This window comes from Loxodonta africana, chromosome 2, assembly GCF_030014295.1.
Source record: "Loxodonta africana isolate mLoxAfr1 chromosome 2, mLoxAfr1.hap2, whole genome shotgun sequence".
Lineage (NCBI taxonomy): Eukaryota > Metazoa > Chordata > Mammalia > Proboscidea > Elephantidae > Loxodonta > Loxodonta africana.
The window spans coordinates 110,102,413-110,123,266 of NC_087343.1; the positions used below are offsets into that span (position 1 = coordinate 110,102,413).

General features: G+C 36.8%; 1 protein-coding gene and 1 pseudogene across 1 annotated transcript in view; both read right to left on the reverse strand.

Moving 5' to 3' along the window:
- Positions 1-20,854, reverse strand: part of SLCO4C1 (solute carrier organic anion transporter family member 4C1) — a 74,828-nt gene that overhangs the window by 16,771 nt on the left and 37,203 nt on the right. The window contains exons 4-9 of the mRNA XM_003404731.3: positions 18,338-18,434; positions 13,790-13,911; positions 12,555-12,673; positions 8,338-8,482; positions 7,767-7,962; positions 1,978-2,131 (exon numbers count right to left, since the gene is read on the reverse strand). Coding sequence (XP_003404779.1) covers positions 1,978-2,131; positions 7,767-7,962; positions 8,338-8,482; positions 12,555-12,673; positions 13,790-13,911; positions 18,338-18,434 — 833 coding nt within the window. The remainder of the gene's footprint in view (positions 1-1,977; positions 2,132-7,766; positions 7,963-8,337; positions 8,483-12,554; positions 12,674-13,789; positions 13,912-18,337; positions 18,435-20,854) is intronic.
- Positions 6,420-6,520, reverse strand: LOC111751876 (U6 spliceosomal RNA; annotated as a pseudogene).

Below are 20,854 nucleotides of genomic sequence, written 5' to 3' on the forward strand. Positions count from 1 at the left end.
TCCAAAGGATTGATGGACCACATCTACCATGGCCTCTACCAGACTGAGTCCAGTACAACTAGATGATGCCCAGCTACCACCACTGATTGCTCTGACAGGGATCATGATAGAGGGTCCAGGAGAGAGCTGGAGAAAAACGTAGACCAAAATTCTAACTCAGAAAGACCAGACTTGCTGGCCTGACAAAGACTGGAGAGTGTGGCCCCTGGACACCCTTTTGGCTCAGTAATGAAGTCACTCCTGAGGTTCACCCTTCAGTCAAAGATTGAACAGGCCCATGGAACAAAACAAGACTAAAGGGGAGCACCAGCCCTGGGGCAGGGACTGGAAGGCAGGAGGGAACAGGAAAGCTGGCAATAGGGAACCCAGAGTTGAGAAGCAAGAGTGTTGACATGTCATGGGGTTGTTGACCAATGCCATAGAATAATGTGTGTACTAAGTGTTCGATGAGAAACTAGTTTGTTCTGTAAACCTTCATTTAAAGTACAATGAAAACAAAAATAAAAATAAATGTATTCACTACACTTAAAATTAAGTGTATATGTATATATGTATGTGTATATAAGATCAAAACAAAAAATCAAACCTGTTGCTGTCGAGTCAGTTCCATATACACACCCACATTTATGTACACATACATGTGCTTAGTTTTGTAAAAATATTTTCTTGCAATCTATATTTAAATATACTTATTTTGGTAATCTTCAATGTCCTTTTATACAGGAAAAGGAATTCATTTTGCCATATTTCAAATATTCAAGATTGTGATGTTTTGTCATATAATTCTTACATATCTTATTCATTGTGGTTTCTTATAGTATGTATTTATCTCATTTCCTCTTAAAGTTAAAAAATTATCTGCTAATGTGTAAAATATTATGTACTACTAGCAATCTGAATACTATTTGTCCCCGAGACTTTTAAATTCAAAGATGTCACTTTGAGGCCTAAGGTGCGCCTGACCCAAGCCACGGTATTTTTAATCACCTCATACGCATGTGAAAGCTGGACAGTGAATAAGGACGACCAAAGAAGAATTCATGCCTTTGAATAACGGTATTGGTGAAAAATATTGACTATACCGTGGACTGCCAGAAAAAAAGAACATCTGTCTTGGAAGAAGTATAGCCAGAATGCTCCTTAGAAGGGAGAATGGCGAGACTTGGTGTCAAGTACTTTGGACATGTTATCAGGAGGGACAAATCCCTGGAGAAGGACATCATGCTTGGTAAAGTAGAGGGTCAGCGAAAAAGAGGAAGACCCTCGATGAGATGGATTGACACAGTGGCTGCAACAATGGGCTCAGCCATAACAAAAGTTGTGAGGATGGCACAGGACTGGGCAGTGTTTTGTACTATTGTTACATAGTGTTGCTATGAGTCAGAACCAACTCAACCAGACCTAACAACAACAATTTAAAGACTAAATCTTTAAATTGTAGATGTAGTGCAATAAAATTCTAATGGAGTCTCTTAAACTAACTGTATAAAAAAGAGATAACACCTGAGTAAACCTATATGCATTTTAAGCCAGAATTAAAAGTAAATTTCTAGTTCAGAATAAATAAATGATTTGGACATTTAAAAATGTATCCAAGGCATGTCACATATAAACAACAAACATTTATTAACTTCCTTTATACACGGTAATAAATAAAATGGCCATTCACTGCCATCAAGGACCTTATAATACAGTTGACAAAAAAGAAAACAATGCAAAAAGGTAAACAATATTTCAGTACTACAATAGCAGTGATGTTAAAAAAATGTATGTGAGTAACTGCTAAATGGATTGTTCAACAATAACTGCATCTGGGTTATGAAGGAGTCAGCTGGAGTGGTCAGAGGCTGTTTGATGGAGGAGGTGGGCCAAAAGGAAAGACTAGACACTGCATAACTCCACCAGAGAGTTCAAGAAGGTCACCCATCACAATACACAATCACATTGTCTCACTAAGTGCAGGTAAAGCCCTCTTACCTTTGGCCGTCGTGCTGAAACAAGATTTGTACAACCTGCAAAGCAGGGAGAAAAATATTGAACTCCATCTTTTCCACAGAGAGGATAATAATATGATCGCAAACAGTTACAATTGGCATTACAAGGAGCTGTCAAATTTCCTAGCTCTCCTGTCCTGTAAATAAATAAGAGAAAATTTATACATTTTAACTTTTAAAGTACAGTTCAGAAGGACTGTTATATCTTGCCATTAAGTCATTTACTCACTCACTCAATACATTTAGTTACTGAATGAAAAAACAAACAAAAAAAAAATTTCTCCCTTCAATTTAGAGCTTAACTTCTTATGGGGTAAAGAGGCTGTAAAAACAATATTTACTTAACATAATGTCTGTCATGATAAGAAAGATAAGGCAAAGTAAGGAAATAAAGCAGCGTTTCTCATTTAGACCAGATAATTCTTTGCTGTGTGGGGCTAGCCCTATGCATTGTATTAGTAGGTTAGAATTATCGCTGGCCTCTACTCACTAGAGCACCAGTAGCACCTGCCTCAGATGTGACAAACAAAAATGTCTCCAGATTGCAAAATTTCCTGGGCAGTGAGCGAAACCAAACCTGAACCAAACCCATTGCCACTGAGTTGATTCCGGCTCATAATGACCCTATAGGACAGGTTAGAACTGCTCTATAAGGTTTCCAAGGAGCAGCTGGTGGATTTGAACTGCCAACCTTTCCGATAGCAGCCTAGCTCTTAACCACTGCGCCATCAGGGCTCCAGGCAGTGAGGGCATGTGAAGCAACATTGGCCCCTCTTTGAGAGCCATTGGAATAGGGAATGGAGGGAAAAGGGGGCTCTTTTAGATGTCGTAGTCAGGACTGGTACCTGTAATGATAAGCATTTTAGCAGACATGCGAATCTCACCTATCAATAAGATTAGAAAATAAAACCCTTGCCTAAAAACCTGCTTACACATATAATTTAGAAGTAAGTTTTCAAGTGATTTAACATTTCCTAAATGTGCTTAAGAGCTTCACCGCAGCACATTTACATGTTACAGAGATTTATGTTCCCAACATAATAAACACAGTGCGTATGTCACCATAAAAGTGTCTGTCACATTCTCTAACACCAGGTCCAATCATAATGCATAAGATAGTAACTAAAAAAAAAAAGGAGATAGGGACATTGTTGTTGATATTTTGTTAGGTGTCATCAAGAGGATTCTGACTCATAGCAACAGAACGAAACACTACCCAGTCCTGTGCCATCTTCACAATCATTGCTATGCTTGAGCCCATTGTTAAAACCACTGTGTCAATCCATCTTGCTGACAGTCTTCCTCTTTTTCACTAACTCTCTATTTTACTAAGCTTGATGTCCTTCTCTAGGGAATTGTCTCTCCTGATAACATGTCCAAAATTCTTGAGACAAAGTCTTGCCATCTTCCCTGCTAAGGGAAATGTTGGCTGTACTTCTTTCAAGGCAAATTTGTTTGTTCTTCTGGCAGTCTATGGTATACTCCATATTACTGACAAACACCATAATTCAAAGGCATCAATTCTTCTTTAGTCTTCCAACTTCATTGCCCAGCTTTCACATACATATGAGTGATTGAAAACACCATGGCTTGGCTCAGGTGCACCTTAGTCCTCAAAGTGGCATCTTTTCTTTTTAACACTTTAAAGAGGTATTCTGCAGCAGATTTGTCCAATACAATACATCATTTGGTTATTTGACGTTTCTGTGAGCATTGATTGTGAATTCAAGTTAAATTAAATCCTTGACAACTTCAATCTTTTCTCCATTTATCATGATGTTGCTTGTTGGTCTAATTATGAGGATTTTGGTTTTCTTTATGTTGAGGTGTAATCCATACTAAAGTCTCTAGTCTTTGATCTTCACTGGTGTTTCAAGTCCTCTTCACTTTCAGCAAGCAAGGTTGTGTCATCTGCATTTCACAGGTTGTTAATGAGTCTTCCTCCAATCTTAATGCTGCATTCTGTTTCATATAGTCCAGTTTCTCAGATTATTTGCTCACCGTACAGGTTGAATTAGTATAGTGAAAGGATACAACCCTGATACACACCTTTCCTGAAGTTAAACCACCCAGTATTGCCTTGTTCTGTTCCAACTACCTCTTGTTCTATGTATGGGTTCTTCACGAGCACAATTAAATATCCTGGAATTCCCATTTTTCACAATGTTGTCCATAATTTGTTATGATCCACACAGTCAAATGTTTTTGCAAAGTCAATAAAACACAGATAAACATTTTTCTGATATTCTTTGCTTTCAGCCAAGATCCATCTGACATCAGCAATGATAGCCCTTGATCCACATCCTCTTCTGAATCTGGCAGTTGTCTGTTGATGTGCTGCTGCAATTGTTTTTAAATTATCTTCAGCAAAATTTTACTTGCATGTGATACTAATGATATTATTTGATAATCTCCTCCTTCTGTTGTATCACCTTTCTTTGGAATGGGCACAGATATGGACCTCTTCGAGTCAGTTAGCCAGGTAGTTGTCTTCCAATTTTCTTGGCATAGACAAGTAAGCACCTCTAGACCTGTACCCATTTGTTGAAACATCTCAATTGGTATTTCATCAATTCTTGAAGACTTGTTTTTCACCAATGCCTTCAGCGCAGCTTGGACTTCTTTCTTCACTACCATCAGTTCTTGATTATATGCTACCTCCTGAAATGGTTGAACATTCACCAATTCTTTTTGATACAGTGACTCTGACTCTGTATTCTTTCCATCTTCTTTTGATGCTTCTGTGAGGTAGCCCTTTGAAATCTTCTGTTCAACTCTTTTACTTCATCATTTCTTCCTTCTGCTTGAGCTACTTGACTTTCAAGAGCAAGTTTCAGAGTCTCTTTTGACATCCATTTTGGTCTTTTCTTTCTTTCCTGTCTTCTTAATGACCTCTTGCTTTCTTCATGTATGATATCCTTGATGTCATTACACAACTTATCTGGTCTTTGGTCATTATTGTTTAATGAGCCAAATCTGTTCTTAAGATGGTCTCTAAATTCAGGTGGGATATACTTTGGTTCTTGTGGACTTGGTTTAGTTTTCTTCAGTTTCGTCTTGAACTTGCACATGAGCAATTGATTGTTCTGAAGTTGGCCCCTAGCCTTGTTCTGGCTGGTGATACTGGGCTTTTCTATTGTCTCTTTCCACAGGTTAGTTGATTTGATTCCTGTGTATTTCATCTGACAAGGTCCACCTTCTACGTTCTAGTTGCCATTTATGTTGGTAAAAAAGGCATTTGCAATGAAAAAGTCACTGGTCTTGCAAAATTTTATCATGCGATCTCTGGCATCATTTCTATCACCAAGGCATATTTTCCAGCTACAGATCCTTCTTCTTTGTTTCCAACTTTTGCATTCCAATCACCAGTAATTATCAATGCATCTAGATTGCATGTTTCATCATTTCAGACTGCAGAAGTTGGTAAAAATCTCCAATCTCTTCATCTTTAGTGTTAGTGGTTGGGGGATAAATTTAAATAATAGTTGTATAAATTGTCTTCCTTGTAGGCATATGGATATTATCGTATCACTGACAGCACTGTACTTCAGGATAAATCTTGAAATGTTCTTTTTGACAATGAATGCAATGCCATCCTCTTATGTCATTCTTGGCAAAGCAAACCATATGATCATCTGATTCAAGATGGCCAATACCAGTCTATTTCAGCTCATTAATGCCTAGGATATAGATCTTCAACCATTCCTTCTCAGTTTTGATGATTTCCCATTTTTCTTAGATTCATACTTCTTACATTCTACTTCACAATTACCAATGGATATTCACAGCCGTTTCATCTCTTTTTGAGTTGTGTCACATCAGCAAATGATGGTCCTGAATGCTTGACTCCATTCACATCATTAAGGCAGACTCTACTTTAAGTAAGCAGCTTTTCCCCAGTCGTATTTTTGGTGGCTTCCAACCTGAGGGGCTCATCTTCTGGCACTATATCAGACAACATTTCCCTGCTATTCATAAGTTTTTCACCAGCCAATTTTTTCAGAAGTAAACTGCCAGGTCCTTCTTCTTTGTCTAGTCTGGAAGCTCCGTTGAAACCTGTCCACCATGGGTGACCCTGCAGGCATTTGAAATATACGTGGCATAGCTTCCAGCATCATAGCAACACACAAGCCACCACAGTTTGACAAATTATGAGTGTGGGGGAGGGGAGGGATGGAGATATATAAAAGATGGACAAGGACAGATAAAAGGCCATAAAACTTTAGAACAAAATAGGAAAGGGTAAAAGAGTAAGCAGAATAAGAAGAGAAAGAAGATATTCCCTTTCCTGAACTCGTAACTTTCTATAGGCCACTATCCCAACACTCATCTTGTTTTCTAGGTTTTTTGTTTTGTTTTGTATCATTATTTCTTTTGTGTGTGTGCTTTACGTGAAAGCTTAGGGTGCACATTAGTTTCTCATTCAAAAATTTATACAAAAATATGGAATGTTTCTTTGTGCAGGGGCCATACTAATCTTCTCTGTATCATTCCAACTATAGTATATGTGCGGCCGAAGCAAGCACTCTTGCCCTGTTGTATGGCAATTATCTGTATATTCGCCACTGTAGGAAATCACTTACAGGTAGGGAAATATAATGAGTGCAAGCCTTCTGCCCTCATCCTCTCCCCTCTTCTATCCCACCTTATACTGAACTCTTTTATCACACAAAGGATAAGAGTGAAGAGGAAAGAGCTGCCTAGGAGTGGCAGAGTCAAATAAACATGTTTCTCAAAGCCATTGCTGTTGTATCAATTCTGACTCATAGCAACCCTACAGGACAGAATAGAACTGCCCTGATAGGGTTTCCAAGTCTGTAATCTTTACAGATGCAGCCTAGCACATATTTCTCCCCTGGAGTGGCTGGTGGGTTCAAACCACCAACCTTTTGGTTAGCAGATGAGTGTTTAATCACTGCACCAGCAGGTTCTTCCTGTCCCCCAAATTAGCCCCTATTTCAAGCCTGAGGCTAAGGAAACATCCTAAAGCTTTCCCACAGCCTCTCCTTAAAGTGACACAGCACAGCCAAAGGAGGCAGATACAGGAATTGCTGTTCGTGTAATTCTCCACAGACCCACGAAAGCTAAAAGGTAGATTGATCAAATGTATATTACTTACACAATTACAGTTACAAGAGAACACAGAATTAAAGTCTTTCCTGCTAAAATGTACCGAAGTCTTATTTGAGCAGTGACCTGAGATCAAATCTAAGCTGCTTAACAACAGCAAAAAGAATGTAGTCTCAATAAGGTTTCCATCTGCAATCAACCCTCAATTATCCATTAGCTATAATGGAAACTCTGGTGGTGTAGTGGTTAAGTGCTATAGTCGCTAACAAAAGGGTCAGCAGTTCGAATCCACCAGGCACTCTTTGGAAACTCTATGGGGCAGTTTTACTCTGTCCTATAGGGTTGCTATGAGTTGGAATCAAAGTGACGGCACTGGGTATGGTTTTTTTTTTTTAATATATAATGTGAAATTTTCCCAGGGATGTGAATCCGATCATGCAAAGATTCCGTTGAGTCAAGCATTGAACCCTGTAAACGACAGTTGCTCCATAATTGCTCTCTGAATAAATATTCTCACCTTTTATGAAGACCTCAATTATGCAAATTGAAAAACATACCTACACGTTCTTTTATAGGAAGAAGCCTTCCAGTAATATAAAAGTCCAATTCCTCAGCATTTGGATAAAGAAAGCATATATTTGGATATAGTCACATAGCTTTTCACTCTGGTATTAATATCCAGGAGCACTGACATATATTTACCCATTATATGATTCCGACACACCAGCAAATGGTTCATTTTCACATTTGGCATAAACAAATATGAAGCTCAGCATAAGCGCAACTACAGATGCACACAACGAAAACTTCATTGTATTTTTACATGCCAATTTGAACTTTGAAACAAGGACACCACCTAAGATCTGACCGAGAGCAGCTCCAGGAATTAAAACAGCCCCTGATGAGAAAGAAGACACAGACTGTGAGAAAACACACAAGTATACTCATGAATTCATACTAGCAATTGGAAAATCTTAAAATAATTACCAATATGGTTTGAGCATATCAAATTATGCATCTAACTTAGGAATATATGCATAAATGACTTAATAGTTTCATAAAGTAAAGGACTAATACAAATATAACCTTTTTATCTCTTAAGTCCATACTATATATTGTGGAATATCAACAAATCAGAAAATTTTATCAAAATTAGTATAAAGTATAAATTTCAAAGAATGAGTTATTCAAAATTACAGACTATGCTAATAAACATCTAATGTGGTAAAGTAGAATCATTAGCCTAAGTTGGGAAAAAAAAAAAAATGTTTACCTCCAAGGGTAGCTGCAAAGCTGGATGACAATCCAAATTGATTTTCTATGAATTTAGGTAAAAATGTAGCAAAACCAGTAGTAATTAAGGCTTCCGAAGTGGTTGATAAAACTAAACACATAAAGACAGTATTCCTCATCAGATTCTAAAGAAAAAATACAGTTCACCAAATGAATAACTATGTTCATACTGCAAAATGCAGCATTAGAATGGTAGCATTATAAAATCGGCAAAATTGAAGCATTTCCCCCGGCACAAAAATATAACAATGGATTATTAATCGATTTATAAATGCAATACATATAAGTCAGGAAAGGTGTGTGTCAGGGTTGTATTCTTTCACCATACCTCTTAATCTGTATGCTGAGCAAATAATCTGAGAAGCTGGACTATATGAAGAAGAACACGGCATCAGGGTTGGAGGAAGACTCATTAACAACCTGCATTATGCAGATGACACAACCTTGCTTGCTGAAAGTGAAGAGGACTTGAAACACTTACCAGTGAAGATCAAAGACTAGAGACTTTAGTATAGATTGTACCTCAACATAAAGAAAATAAAAACTCTCACAACTAGACCAATGAGCAATATCTTCATAAACGGAGAAAAGATTGAAGTTGTCAAGGATTTCATTTTACTTGGATCCACAATCAACACCCTTGGAAGCAGCAGTCAAGAAATCAAAAGATGCATTGCATTGGGCAAATCCGCTGCAAAGGATCTCTTCAAAGTGTTGAAGAGCAAAGATGTCACCTTGAAGACTAAGTTGTGCCTGACCCAAGCCATGGTACTTCCAATCACATCATATGCATGTGAAAGCTGGACAATAATGAGGAAGACCGAAGAAGAATTGACACGTTTGAATTGTGGTGCTGGCAAAGAATATCGAATATACCATGGACTGCCAAAAGAACCAACAAATCTGTCTTAGAAGAAGTACAACCAGAACGCTCCTTAGAAGCAAGGATGGCGAGACTGGATCTTACAAACTTTGGACATGTTGTCAGGAGGGATCAGTCCCTGGAGAAGGACATCATGCTTGGGAAAGTACAGGGTCAGCGAAAAACAGGAAGACCCTCAATGAGGTGAATTGACACAGTGGCTGCAACAATGAGCTCAAGCATAACAATGATTGTAAGGATGGCGCAGGACTGGGAAGTGCTTCTTTCTGTTGTGCATAGGGTCGCTATGAGTCTGAACTGACTCGACAGCACCTAACAACAACAACAACGATGTGCAATACTGAGAAAAACTATATGTGGAGCACTTAGAGAATTTACACATTATTCCTCAGTTGTCATTGTTAGGTGCCCTCGAGTGGGCTCCGGCTCATAGCAACAACAAATCATAAAACAGAAAGAAACATAGCCTGGTCATGTGCCATCCTCACAATCGTTATTATGTTTGAGCCCATTGTTGGCAGTCAATCTGTCAATCCATTTAATTGAGGGTCTTCCTCTTTCACTTTATCAAGCATGATGTCTTTCTCCAAGGACTGGCCCCTCCTGATAATATGTCCAAAGTATGTGAAATGTATTCTCACAATCCTTGCTTCTAAGGAGCATTCTGGGTGTACTTCTTCCAAGACAAATTTGTTCATTCTTTTAGCAGTCCATGGTGTACTCAATATTCTTCACCAACACCACAATTCAAAGGTATCAGTTCTTCTTTGGTCTTCCTTATATGTTGTCCAGCTTTCACACACATATGACACCACTGAAAATACCATGGTTTGGTTCAGGTGCACCTTAGTCCTTAAAATGACATCTTTGCTTTTTAACACTTTAAAGCGGTATTTTGCAGCAGATTTGCCCAATGCAATGCATCATTTGATTTTCTGATTGCTGCTTCCATGGGCATTGCTTGTGAATCCAAGTACAATGAAACCCTTGACAGCTTCAATCTTTTCTGTTTATCATGATGTTGCTCATTGGTCCAGTTGTGAGGATTTTTGCTTTCTTTATGTTGAGATGTAATCCATTCTGAAGGTTGTGGTCTTGAATCGTCATCAGTAAGTACTTCAATGTCTTCATGGTAGGCAAGAGACAAGGGAAGAGGGAAAGGCCTGCTTGGAAAGCTTCCCTTCCCCAGTTTTATTATAAATCTCCATATTATAAATCTACTTCGCATTTGATTTTTGTTCTTGTTGCTATTTGAATTCCCATGCGCAGTGAATGAAGAACTTGACTGTGAGCACAGATGAAAGTGATTTCTAAGTACTTACTTCAGTAGTTAAGTACTGCAGGTAAGTGCAGCGAAACCTGTGAGAGCCAGAATTTAACAGGACTGCCTTGTTTTTCCAGGTCTTGGAAGTTTTTCACCTTTGACAAGGTGCAGTCACTCTTTTTCATCACTCTCTAGTGGAAAATATTTGAGTTTTCCTTCTCTCACAGGTTTCCACCTTACAGATTCTGGCTTTTGCAGGTTTTACTACATATGGTTAAAAAAACCCATTGCTGTTGAGTCGATTCCGACTCATAGTGGCCCTATCGGACAGAGTAGAACTGCCCCATAAGGTTTCCAAGGAGTGCCCGGTGGATTCAAACTGCCGAGCTTTTGGTTAGCAGTCATAGCTCTTAACCACTGTGATACCAGGGTTTCCATATATGGTTAAGTAAATTTAAATAAGTGTCTATATTGTTGGACATCTTAGAACCTTATTAACCTATCAGAGGGGAGCATAGCAATGCATTGTGCCCTGGTGGCACAGCGGTTAAGCGCTCAGCTGCCAACCAAAAGGTCAGTGGTTAGCCACTCCATGGGAGAAAAATATGGCTGTCTGCTTCCATAAAGATTTACAGCCTAGGAAACCATATGGGGAAGTTATATTCTGTCCTATAGGGTCGCTATGCGTTGGAATCAACTCGACAGCAAAGAGTTTGGGTTTTCTGTAACCACAAAATGAAAACCAAATTACAGTTCTGCAAGATTAAAAGCAAAAAAAAAGAAACCATAAATCAAAGCAAAACATACGTACACACACACACAGAGTCAAAAATGGACAAGATAATAGATGTCCAAGTGAGGGCCAGGTGACCAAATAAAAGAACAGGAGTGACATGATAAAAGGAGAAAAAGAACCTGAAGGAAGAGATACAATATATACATTTTTTTAAATAGTAATAGTAGAAAATACTTAAATCTTCAGATTAAAAAGGATCATGAATTCCGAGGAAGGATTAACAACAACAAAAAATAGACACATACTTACACATTAATTAGTGAACTTCCTGAAATCAAAGACAAATGAAAAAATTACAAGCTTCCAGACAGAAAGAATAAGAAAGAATCACAGTGACATGGAACTTTTCAACTGCAACACAATTAACCAGATAAGAGCAAAACAACATCTTCAAATTACTGGGATTAGAGAAGTACGATCCAAAAGTATTTATCCCGTCCAATACATTATTCGGACATTTGAGGACACTTAGATGGTTATCTTATTTGTGAAAAACCACCAATAAAATGCTGTTAATAGATATTTCAATCAGAATAGATATCTCAGACCATAAGGATAAAAAAACAGCAGTGATAGAAATTAAAATTTGTACCATAAATAGAAATTTATTAAGTAGAACAAAACTACTATAAGAAAAATAATGATGAGAACTAAAATGTATGAACAATCTCGGCAAAACACAAGAATATGCATGTATGGGAGAGAAGAGGGAAGAGCTGGAACATTTTAAGGTTTTCATTTGAGAAGGCGGCAAAAGAATAATGAAAAGTAAACAATTTCAAATATTGAAAAGTTAAATTAATAAACTATAAACTCTCTGATATACTTCATGCTTATGGTATTACACAGAAAGAACACTTTTCTACTGAGCACAACAGAATGGCCAAAACACTTTTATTTCTTTAACCTGAAATCCAATTCCAGTTATCACTAAACGCCTCCTCTTTCATATTGGTTTGACATTCTCAAACATATTTACAATTTGATGACAACTGATCAATCCGTTACAGAAGGGAAATGGCACTGAATAATGGGTTGTAGTGTTAATGAGGAACCACTGAATATTAATACTGCCAATAAGATAACTCATGCTCTTTCGACTATTCTCCTCTGAAATAATTTTTGTTCACTCAAAGTAGAATAAAATGAAGTCTGAAGGGTTGTTTATAAGAGATAGAACTCTAGAAAGTAAGCAAACAGCAATGCATTATGATTTGTATGTGCACGGGTGTGTTTGTGAACAGTTTATTTTACCTTTAGAGCAGCTGGTAAATCTTTGAAGCTCTTTCCAAAATTCTCATCTGCCTTTTGTATGAAGCTACTTTTACCCTGATGAGCCTGGGAAATTTTTCCAGCTTGAATTTCTGCTGTACCTAAAAAATAGCAAATGCAGTTGCTATATCACTTCACTCTTAATTTTAAAAAGTTGGCTTTATAAATGACGCACTCCTCCAAGTACATAAATTCCATAAAATAGAGGCTAGCTCCTCATTTTGTGAACAAAATTGTACAAATACATATGGCTGTAATCTGGTAGTGGTATTCATTACCACTAGCTAAGGAAGTTACAGCTAGTCTAAATATTAAAATGAGATAAATTTGCTTCAACCACATATGTTTTCTTTTCATTTAAAATCTCTCTTGCTTGGCAAATGAAATTTTACCATCTAGCACCATTTTCCTTTGATTTTTATGATTACAGTGGCAATAAGTCTGAGAAAACAGTCAACATATGGAATTATAAGATGGAATGGCCCACGGTAGAAGGTAATCAGTGAGTCCACCCACTTCTATTCTGCCATCTTTTCTTTTGCTCATTTCCAAAGTTAATCATCCATCCTGTTGCAATAACAATGGAAACAACTAAATACCTTCAGCCTGGAGAAAATATTTTTACAGTTACAGATTTGAATTACATGATTTTACAGAACCAAGGTCTCGGAGAAAGAAATGGTTATTCTCTTCTACTAACCTTTTCTTTAGGTGCAGATGGTCGAGTATTAACATGTGGTTAAAAAAAAAATGAATCTATGGAACATGACTTTGCTGATAATTGAAAATAACAATTATTTGCATTTTCAACAACAAATAATTAACATGAATGGTTTAAGGCATATTTGCTCTTGACATTAGTGACTAATTGACTACAAAGTAATAGTTTGTAAGATATTGTGTCTTATATGTAATATAATGCAAGATTCCAGAAAGAGTATAAGAATAAATTTAGTAAGTACTTAGTAAAGAGTTGAATATGCACACAGTTCTGTTGATTGTTAATTGGAAATACATAAAAGTCATAAATTAAGATTGCTACACGATTTTTTAAAAAATAAATACAGATATTCAAAAGTTTATGCACATAGTCAGGCAACTGAAAGTCTATACAACAAGGAAGTTGAATTTTTTAGAGTTCTTATTAATTATAGAGAAAGCAACACCTGGTCTAGAATTAGAGTAAAACTCTCTGACTTTAATAAAAAAATATTTACCTGGTAAATATTTTGGGAAGCAAGAAAAAGGTATTATCAAAGACCAAGCAAAGAGCCAAGCCAAAAGAAACCCTATCCACCAAGCTCCCAGCCAGCGTGGGTCATCCTCATTGATACCAGCACTGTATGGATAGGAAAAAAAAAAAAGTAGAAGTAAACTCAACCTTATTAATTAAAATTTCAGTTATAATAATTCTATATTTTATAACACAAGTGCATATAGTGTAATATTATTATACTATCCAAAATTTCAACCGAAGCCACTGTGATAAATGAGACAACAGGTAGCAGGCACAAATTAGAATGATGAAAACAATGGTTTGCAAAGTATTTCAAAAATGGCAGATATGGTATAAAAGCTTAAGTTATTTGATAGTGAATAGACATATTCTGAATATTTAAAAACATACATAGGATTTCTCAACACTTTTTATCTGGCTTTGGCTATGTATTTCTCTTCTGTTCTATTTAATTAAATATATCTCATCAATAAATCATTGATCTATGTTCAAAGTCCATATACTTTGCTTTAATTATAGGGTTCTTTTAAATGTAAAATTTTTCTTAAAACAACATATTAGCAATTTTTAATATCTGTGTATCTATAAGCTCTTTTTTAAAACACACCACTGCTACAATTTCTCTAATTCCTCCACTGAACTTAAAGTGTCTTTCTTAAAAACCCAGCTCTCTACTTCAAAGGCTTCTTTGCATAACTTTTTTCATAGTTCTTGTGTGGTAAGGATCAGCATGAATCCAATTCCCAAAACACAGATACTGATCTAATCCTCATATCCTCATTGCCAGCCACCCACACACCACTCTGTCTCTCTGACCCTAGCCACCTGAAGCTGGGTCAGAGCTCACACATGACACCCCAACTTACTGCCTGCTGGCCACAAATTCGAGGCTAATTTCTTATTACCCCTTCAAAATGCCAGCTGCAAGCACAGAATTCCACGCAATACCCTTACTTTCTAACCTGCTGGCTCTTACTACGCCTTTTGAATTCGATAATTTGCTGGAACAACTCACAGAATACATGGAAGTTATACTATATTTATGACTACAGACTTACCGTACCAAAAAGGATATGAAATGGATGCATGGTGCAAGGTCTGGGATGGTTCTCAGTGTGGGGCTTCCATGTCCCAAGGGACATGCTACCCCCCTGAGAGCAGATGTTCTCATAAACCAGGAAGCTCTCTGAGCCTCCATGTTCAGGGCTTTTATAGGCCAGTTCTGCAAAATAGGCTAAATCATGCCTCTTGAGGTTAATTGATATTGATCTTCCAGGTGAAACTTTTCTAGTCTCGCCAGCCCCTACACACTAGCACAAATCCTCAGGTTTGGCCTGGGATCTCAGACCAAGTCATTGCAATTACTCCAAGAGTTATTTCTCTGGAGCTAAGGACAAAGACCACCTCATTTAGGGTTTAAAACTAAGACCTTTACCCCCACAGTCTCCAAAATATTAACCTCGGATTAGCAGTTCAGTAAATAAATCACATAACTATATGTTCTCATTTATTGCTCACAGTCATGCAAAGAACTGTGAAGTCATGATTCCTAGTGGTAAAATGAGAAAATGAGCCTCACTGAAGGTTACTAATGACTCTATTCAGGGAAAGAAAAAGATAATTCATTGGTTAAGATGAGAACTTTGATGTCAAAAAGATCTACTTTGATTCATGTCCCAGCCACTTACCAGCTGTGTATATCATCTACCACAAAGAATGAGTGAGAGGATTAAGTAAAATGTTCTTGTTGTTATGTGCTGTCTAGTCAGTTCCAACTCATAGCAACCCTAGGTACAACAGAACAAAACACTGCCCAGTTCTGCACCATCCTCACAATTGTTGTTATGTTCAAGCCCATTGTTCCAGTCACTATGTCAATCCATCTCATTGAGGGTCTTCCTCCTTTTCACAGAACCTGTACTTTACCAAATATGATGTCCTTCTCCAGGGACTGGTTCCTCCTGAAAGTCTCGACATCCTCACTTCTAAGGAGCATTCTGGCTATACTTCTTTCAAGACAAATTTGTTTTTCTTCTGGCAGTTCATGGTATATTCAATATTCTTCACCAACACCATAATTCAAACATGTCAACTCTATTTCAGTCTTCCTTATTCAATGTACAGCTTTCGCATGCATATGAGGTGATTGAAGATACCATGGCTTGGGTCAGGTGCACCTCAGTCCTCAAGGTGACATCTTTGCTTTTTAACACTTTAAAGAGATCTTTTGCAGCAGATTTGCACAATGCAATACATCATTTGATTTCCCGACTGCTGCTTCCATGGATGTTGATTGTGGATTCAAGTAAAATGAAATCCTTGACAACATCAATATTTTCTCCATTTATCATGATGGTACTTATTATTATTAAGTAAGGAAACCCTGTGGCATAGTGGTAAAGTGCTACGGCTGCTAACCAAAGGGTTGGCAGTTCAAATCCACCAGGCACTCCTTGGAAACTCTATGGGGCAGTTCTACTTTGTCCTGTGGGGTTGCTATGAGTTGGAATGGGCTCGATGGCACTGGGTTTGGTTTTTTTTTTTTTTTAAATAATGCATGTAAAACAAAATAACACGTTATTTTGCATGTTGTCTTACACATTATATGGAATCAATAAATAGGCCTATTATTATTTTCTATTGTTGCAGTTTTGGAAGCTGCACAATATGATCTCTGTAACACTAATCAGAACTACCATAGGACTTACACTTAGAATCATAAACCCTTGAAAATCTTCAGGTAATCTTCCAAAAGTAAAATCTACTTAAACATAAGTAATTTTAATAGAATTCTTGTTTTTGAACAATGCATAGGGTCCTGGATGTATACTTTGAAAAATCTCACCAGATAATTCTATTAAGCATTCCTATTTATGAATAATTCCATTATACTAAGAGATGCTTGTGGCATTAATTTAAGAATTAATTTATGAAGCAATATAGCCACATTAGGATAGTATATAAGAATTGTATGTATGCAAAGTCAATGGAAAAGCTCAATATCATCAGTTAGAACAAGTCTAGGGCCTGAATGCAGAACAGACCATCAATTGCTCATACGCAAGCTCAAGTTGAAGATGAAGAAAATTAAAACAATTCCACAAGAGCCAAAGTATGATCTTGTCTATATTCCATCTGAGTTTAGAGACTATCTCAAGAATAGATTTGAAGCATTGAATACTAATGACCAAAGACCAGATGAGTTGTGGGATGGCATCAAGGACATCATAAATGAAGAAAGCAAAAGGTCAATAAAAAAAACAGGAAAGAAAAGACCAAAAATGATGTCAGAAGAGACTCTGAAACTTGCTCTTGAATGCAGAGTAGCTAAAGCAAATGGAAGAAATGATGAAGTAAAAAAGATGAACAAAATTTCAAAGGGCAGCTGGAGAAGACAAAAATATTATAATGAAAAAGCATGTTTACAATTATAATGAAAAGATATTTAATGAAAATTAAAAGTATTCAACTGTGTGAAATTAAAAATATTCATAACAAATTATGGATAACATTGTGAAGAATGGGAATTCCAGAACACTTAATTATGCTCCTGAGGAACCTGTACATAGATCAAGAGGAAGTTGTTCGAACAGAGCAAGAGGATACTGAGTGATTTAAAATCAGGAAAGGTATATGTCAGGGTTGTATCTTTTCACCATACTTATTCAATCTGTATGCTGATCAAATAATCCAAGAAGCTGGGCTGTATGAAGAACAATGTGGTATCAAGATTGGAGAAAGACTCATTAGCTACCTGAGTTATACAGATGGCACAGCCTTGCTTGCTGACTTGAAGTACTTACTGGTGAAGATCAAAGACTACGGCCTTCAGTATGGATTACACTTGAACATAAAGAAAACAAAAATCCTCACAACTGGACCAATAAGCATGATAAACAGAGAAAATATTGAAGTTACCAAGGATTCCATTTTACTTGGATCCACAATCAACAGCCATGGAAGCAGCAGTCAAGAAATCAAATGTCGTGTTGCATTGGGCAAATCTGCTTCAAAGGACCTCTTTAAAAGTGTTAAAAGGCAAAGATGTCACCTTGAGAACTATGGTGCACCATGGACTGCCAGAAGAATGAACAAGTTTGTCTTGGAAGAAGTACAGCCAGAACACTCCTTAGAAGTGAAGACAGGGAGACTTCATTTCATGTATTTTGGACATGTTATCAGGAGGGACCAGTCCCTGGAGAAGAACATCATGTTTAGTAAAGTAGAGGGTCAGAGAAAAAGAGGAAGACCCTCAATGAGATGGATTGACACAGTGGCTAGAGCAATGGGCTCACACATAGCAACAATTTTGAGGATGGTGCAGGTATGGGCAATGTTTCATTCTGTTCTTTGAGTCAGAACCATCTTGACGTCACCAAACAACAACATATAAGACTTGCATATATTTGTTGCCTGAAAAAATCCCTCAAGCTATACTCAGGAAATACTAGAAAAGTGTTAAGTTTATGATGTTAGCATTATTAAAATAAAAATAAATTTAAATAAAAGAAAGTAGACGTTGCCTTGCCTTCGTCCCATAGCAGCATCAATATACACGGTTAGCAGTTGTCCTCCCAAAACATAGCCAATAGCAGGGCCTAAGACTGACATGGAATAGCCGATTCCTAGGAGAAGAACAAGGAAATTGAATATGGTCACATGTACAAATTTTCTTTGAATGTGTAACAGTAGTGAAGAGGAGAAATAAGTTTAGAGTCAGAAAATGTAAACAATTAAAATTACATAAAAATGAAACATTTTCACTAAAAAAATACAAATTAAACTGTATCATTTTTTCAAGTCAAGGTACCTAAAATATTTAATTCAATGTGTAAGCTGTTAGACTGTAATAATAACTGCAATAAATCCAATACTTATGAATCCATGTAAAACTATGTTAACTGGTAGCAGGGGCAAGTCTAGCACACACGTAAGTGGAGCCTCAAAGGAGATAATAAAACAGAAGCACTATTTGAACAAAAAAAAATTACAGAAGAGAATTTTCTGAAACCAATGAAATATATAAAGCAACATATTCAGAAAGTTATATAAATACAAACCAGGCTAAATAAAAGGAAATTGGCACCTAGGCACATTATAGTAAAACTGCTGGAAATTAAACACAAAGAGAAAAGTATCTCAAAAGCATCTGGGGTTGGGAGAGTGATGTATGTATGTGTATGTATACATGCTACCTTCAAAGATATGAATGACAAATGGCATCTTAAAAAGAAATAAAGGAAGTGAGAAGACATGGAACGATATTTTTAAAGTACTGAAAGAAAATCAATGGTCAACTAATAATCTATTCCCAGAGAAAATAGCATCAAGGAAAAGGGTTAAAAAAAAAAATTGTTTTTGGATAAACAAAAGCTAAGAGAATTCCTCACAAGCAGACTGCTCCAGGAAATTAATTCAAGGCTGTTCTTCAGGTAGAAAGAAACTGATCCCAGATCAAAGCTCAGAGGTGCAGTAAGAAGGACATAAGAGAAGGCAAATATGCTGGTAAATATTAATGAATATTTTTAAATAAAACATTAATAATAATTATTTCATGAATCTAAATACATAAGAGATCAATGCATACAAAAACAATTGAAGGAGATAAATGAAGTTCAAGGGTTCTAAGGCCCTTGTGATGATCAAGGATGTGGTAAAAGTACCAACAAACATTAGAATTTCGTAATCAAGTTTTTATGTGTGGTAATTAGTAAACAAATAGTAAAAGAGTGTGTATCTATTAAATTAATAAAAGAGGAAATGAAATAATAAAAAATAATTGATCAAAATAAAGGAAAAAAGGACAAGAAATACGAACATAGAGAAAATAGAAAGCACATATTAAGATGAAAGATTTAAAGCTTAAAATATCAGGAAATGGATTAAAAAGTTCAGTTAAAAGACGCAGATTGTCAACCGAAGGAAAACATCAAATACAAAGACATAAAGGGTGAGTAGCATGGAAAAGGTTGTGAGGATAGAGATTTTATGTTAACCAATTTTTTCTTCTTTCTAATATGTAGTGCTATGGATTAAATTGTGTCGCCCCAAAATGTGTGCCAACTTGGCTAAGCCACGATAGTATTGTGTGATTGTTCACCATTTGTAATTTGATGTGATTTTCCTATGTGCTGTAAATCCTACTTCTATGGTGTTAACGAGGCAGAATCATAGACAGTTATGTTAATGGGCAAGACTCAAACTACAAGACTAGGTTGTATTTTGAGTCAATCTCTTTTGAGACATAAAAGAGAGAGGCGAGCAGAGAGACAGAGGGATTTCATACTACGAAGAATGAAGAACCAGGAGGGGAACATGGCCTTTGGACCCAGGGTCTCTGCACTGAGAAGCTCCTAGTCCAGGGGAAGATTGATGACAAGGATTTTCCCCCAGAGTTGACAGAGGGAGAAAATCTTCCCCTGGAGCTGGTACCCTTCCACCTCCACAGACTGTAAGGAAATAAATTTCTCTTTGTTAAAGCCATTCACTTGTGGTATTTGTGTTATAGCAGCACTAGATAACTAAGACAGGTAGCAAATGGTGACTGTTGTTTTCATTTAGCCCATTTTTGCCTTGTTATGTAATGTTTTTCACATAGAGAGCTGTGTGCTACCAATAATAGTTGCTATTTTACAGGAAAGAAAGAATGGAAGAAGTTTTGGAAATGGGGAAATTTACAAATATAGAAAGCATAAGAAAGGAGGGGTTTCATTCAACAGAACTATTGCCCGATGAAAAATACTGGTTATCTGTAATGAGGAAAAACATATATAAGATACAATAATTAAAAGAAGCATTCATATGAAACTAAAGGATAAAAGCTAAATTAATTTCTCAGTTTTGTTAATTTGTTCTTTTCCCTTACTCTCAATAACTACCATTCTACAAATCCCTCCTGTGCACAAAAGAGTTAACAGAGGAGGCCCAAGACTCCAATCCTTAAATAGGTCAGCTTGCAAGGTAGGCTCTTGGCTGGTCTTTGGAAACTTGGATGTCAGTAGGGTGCCCACCATCCCCTAACTGATAATAGTGTCTCACTGTCCCC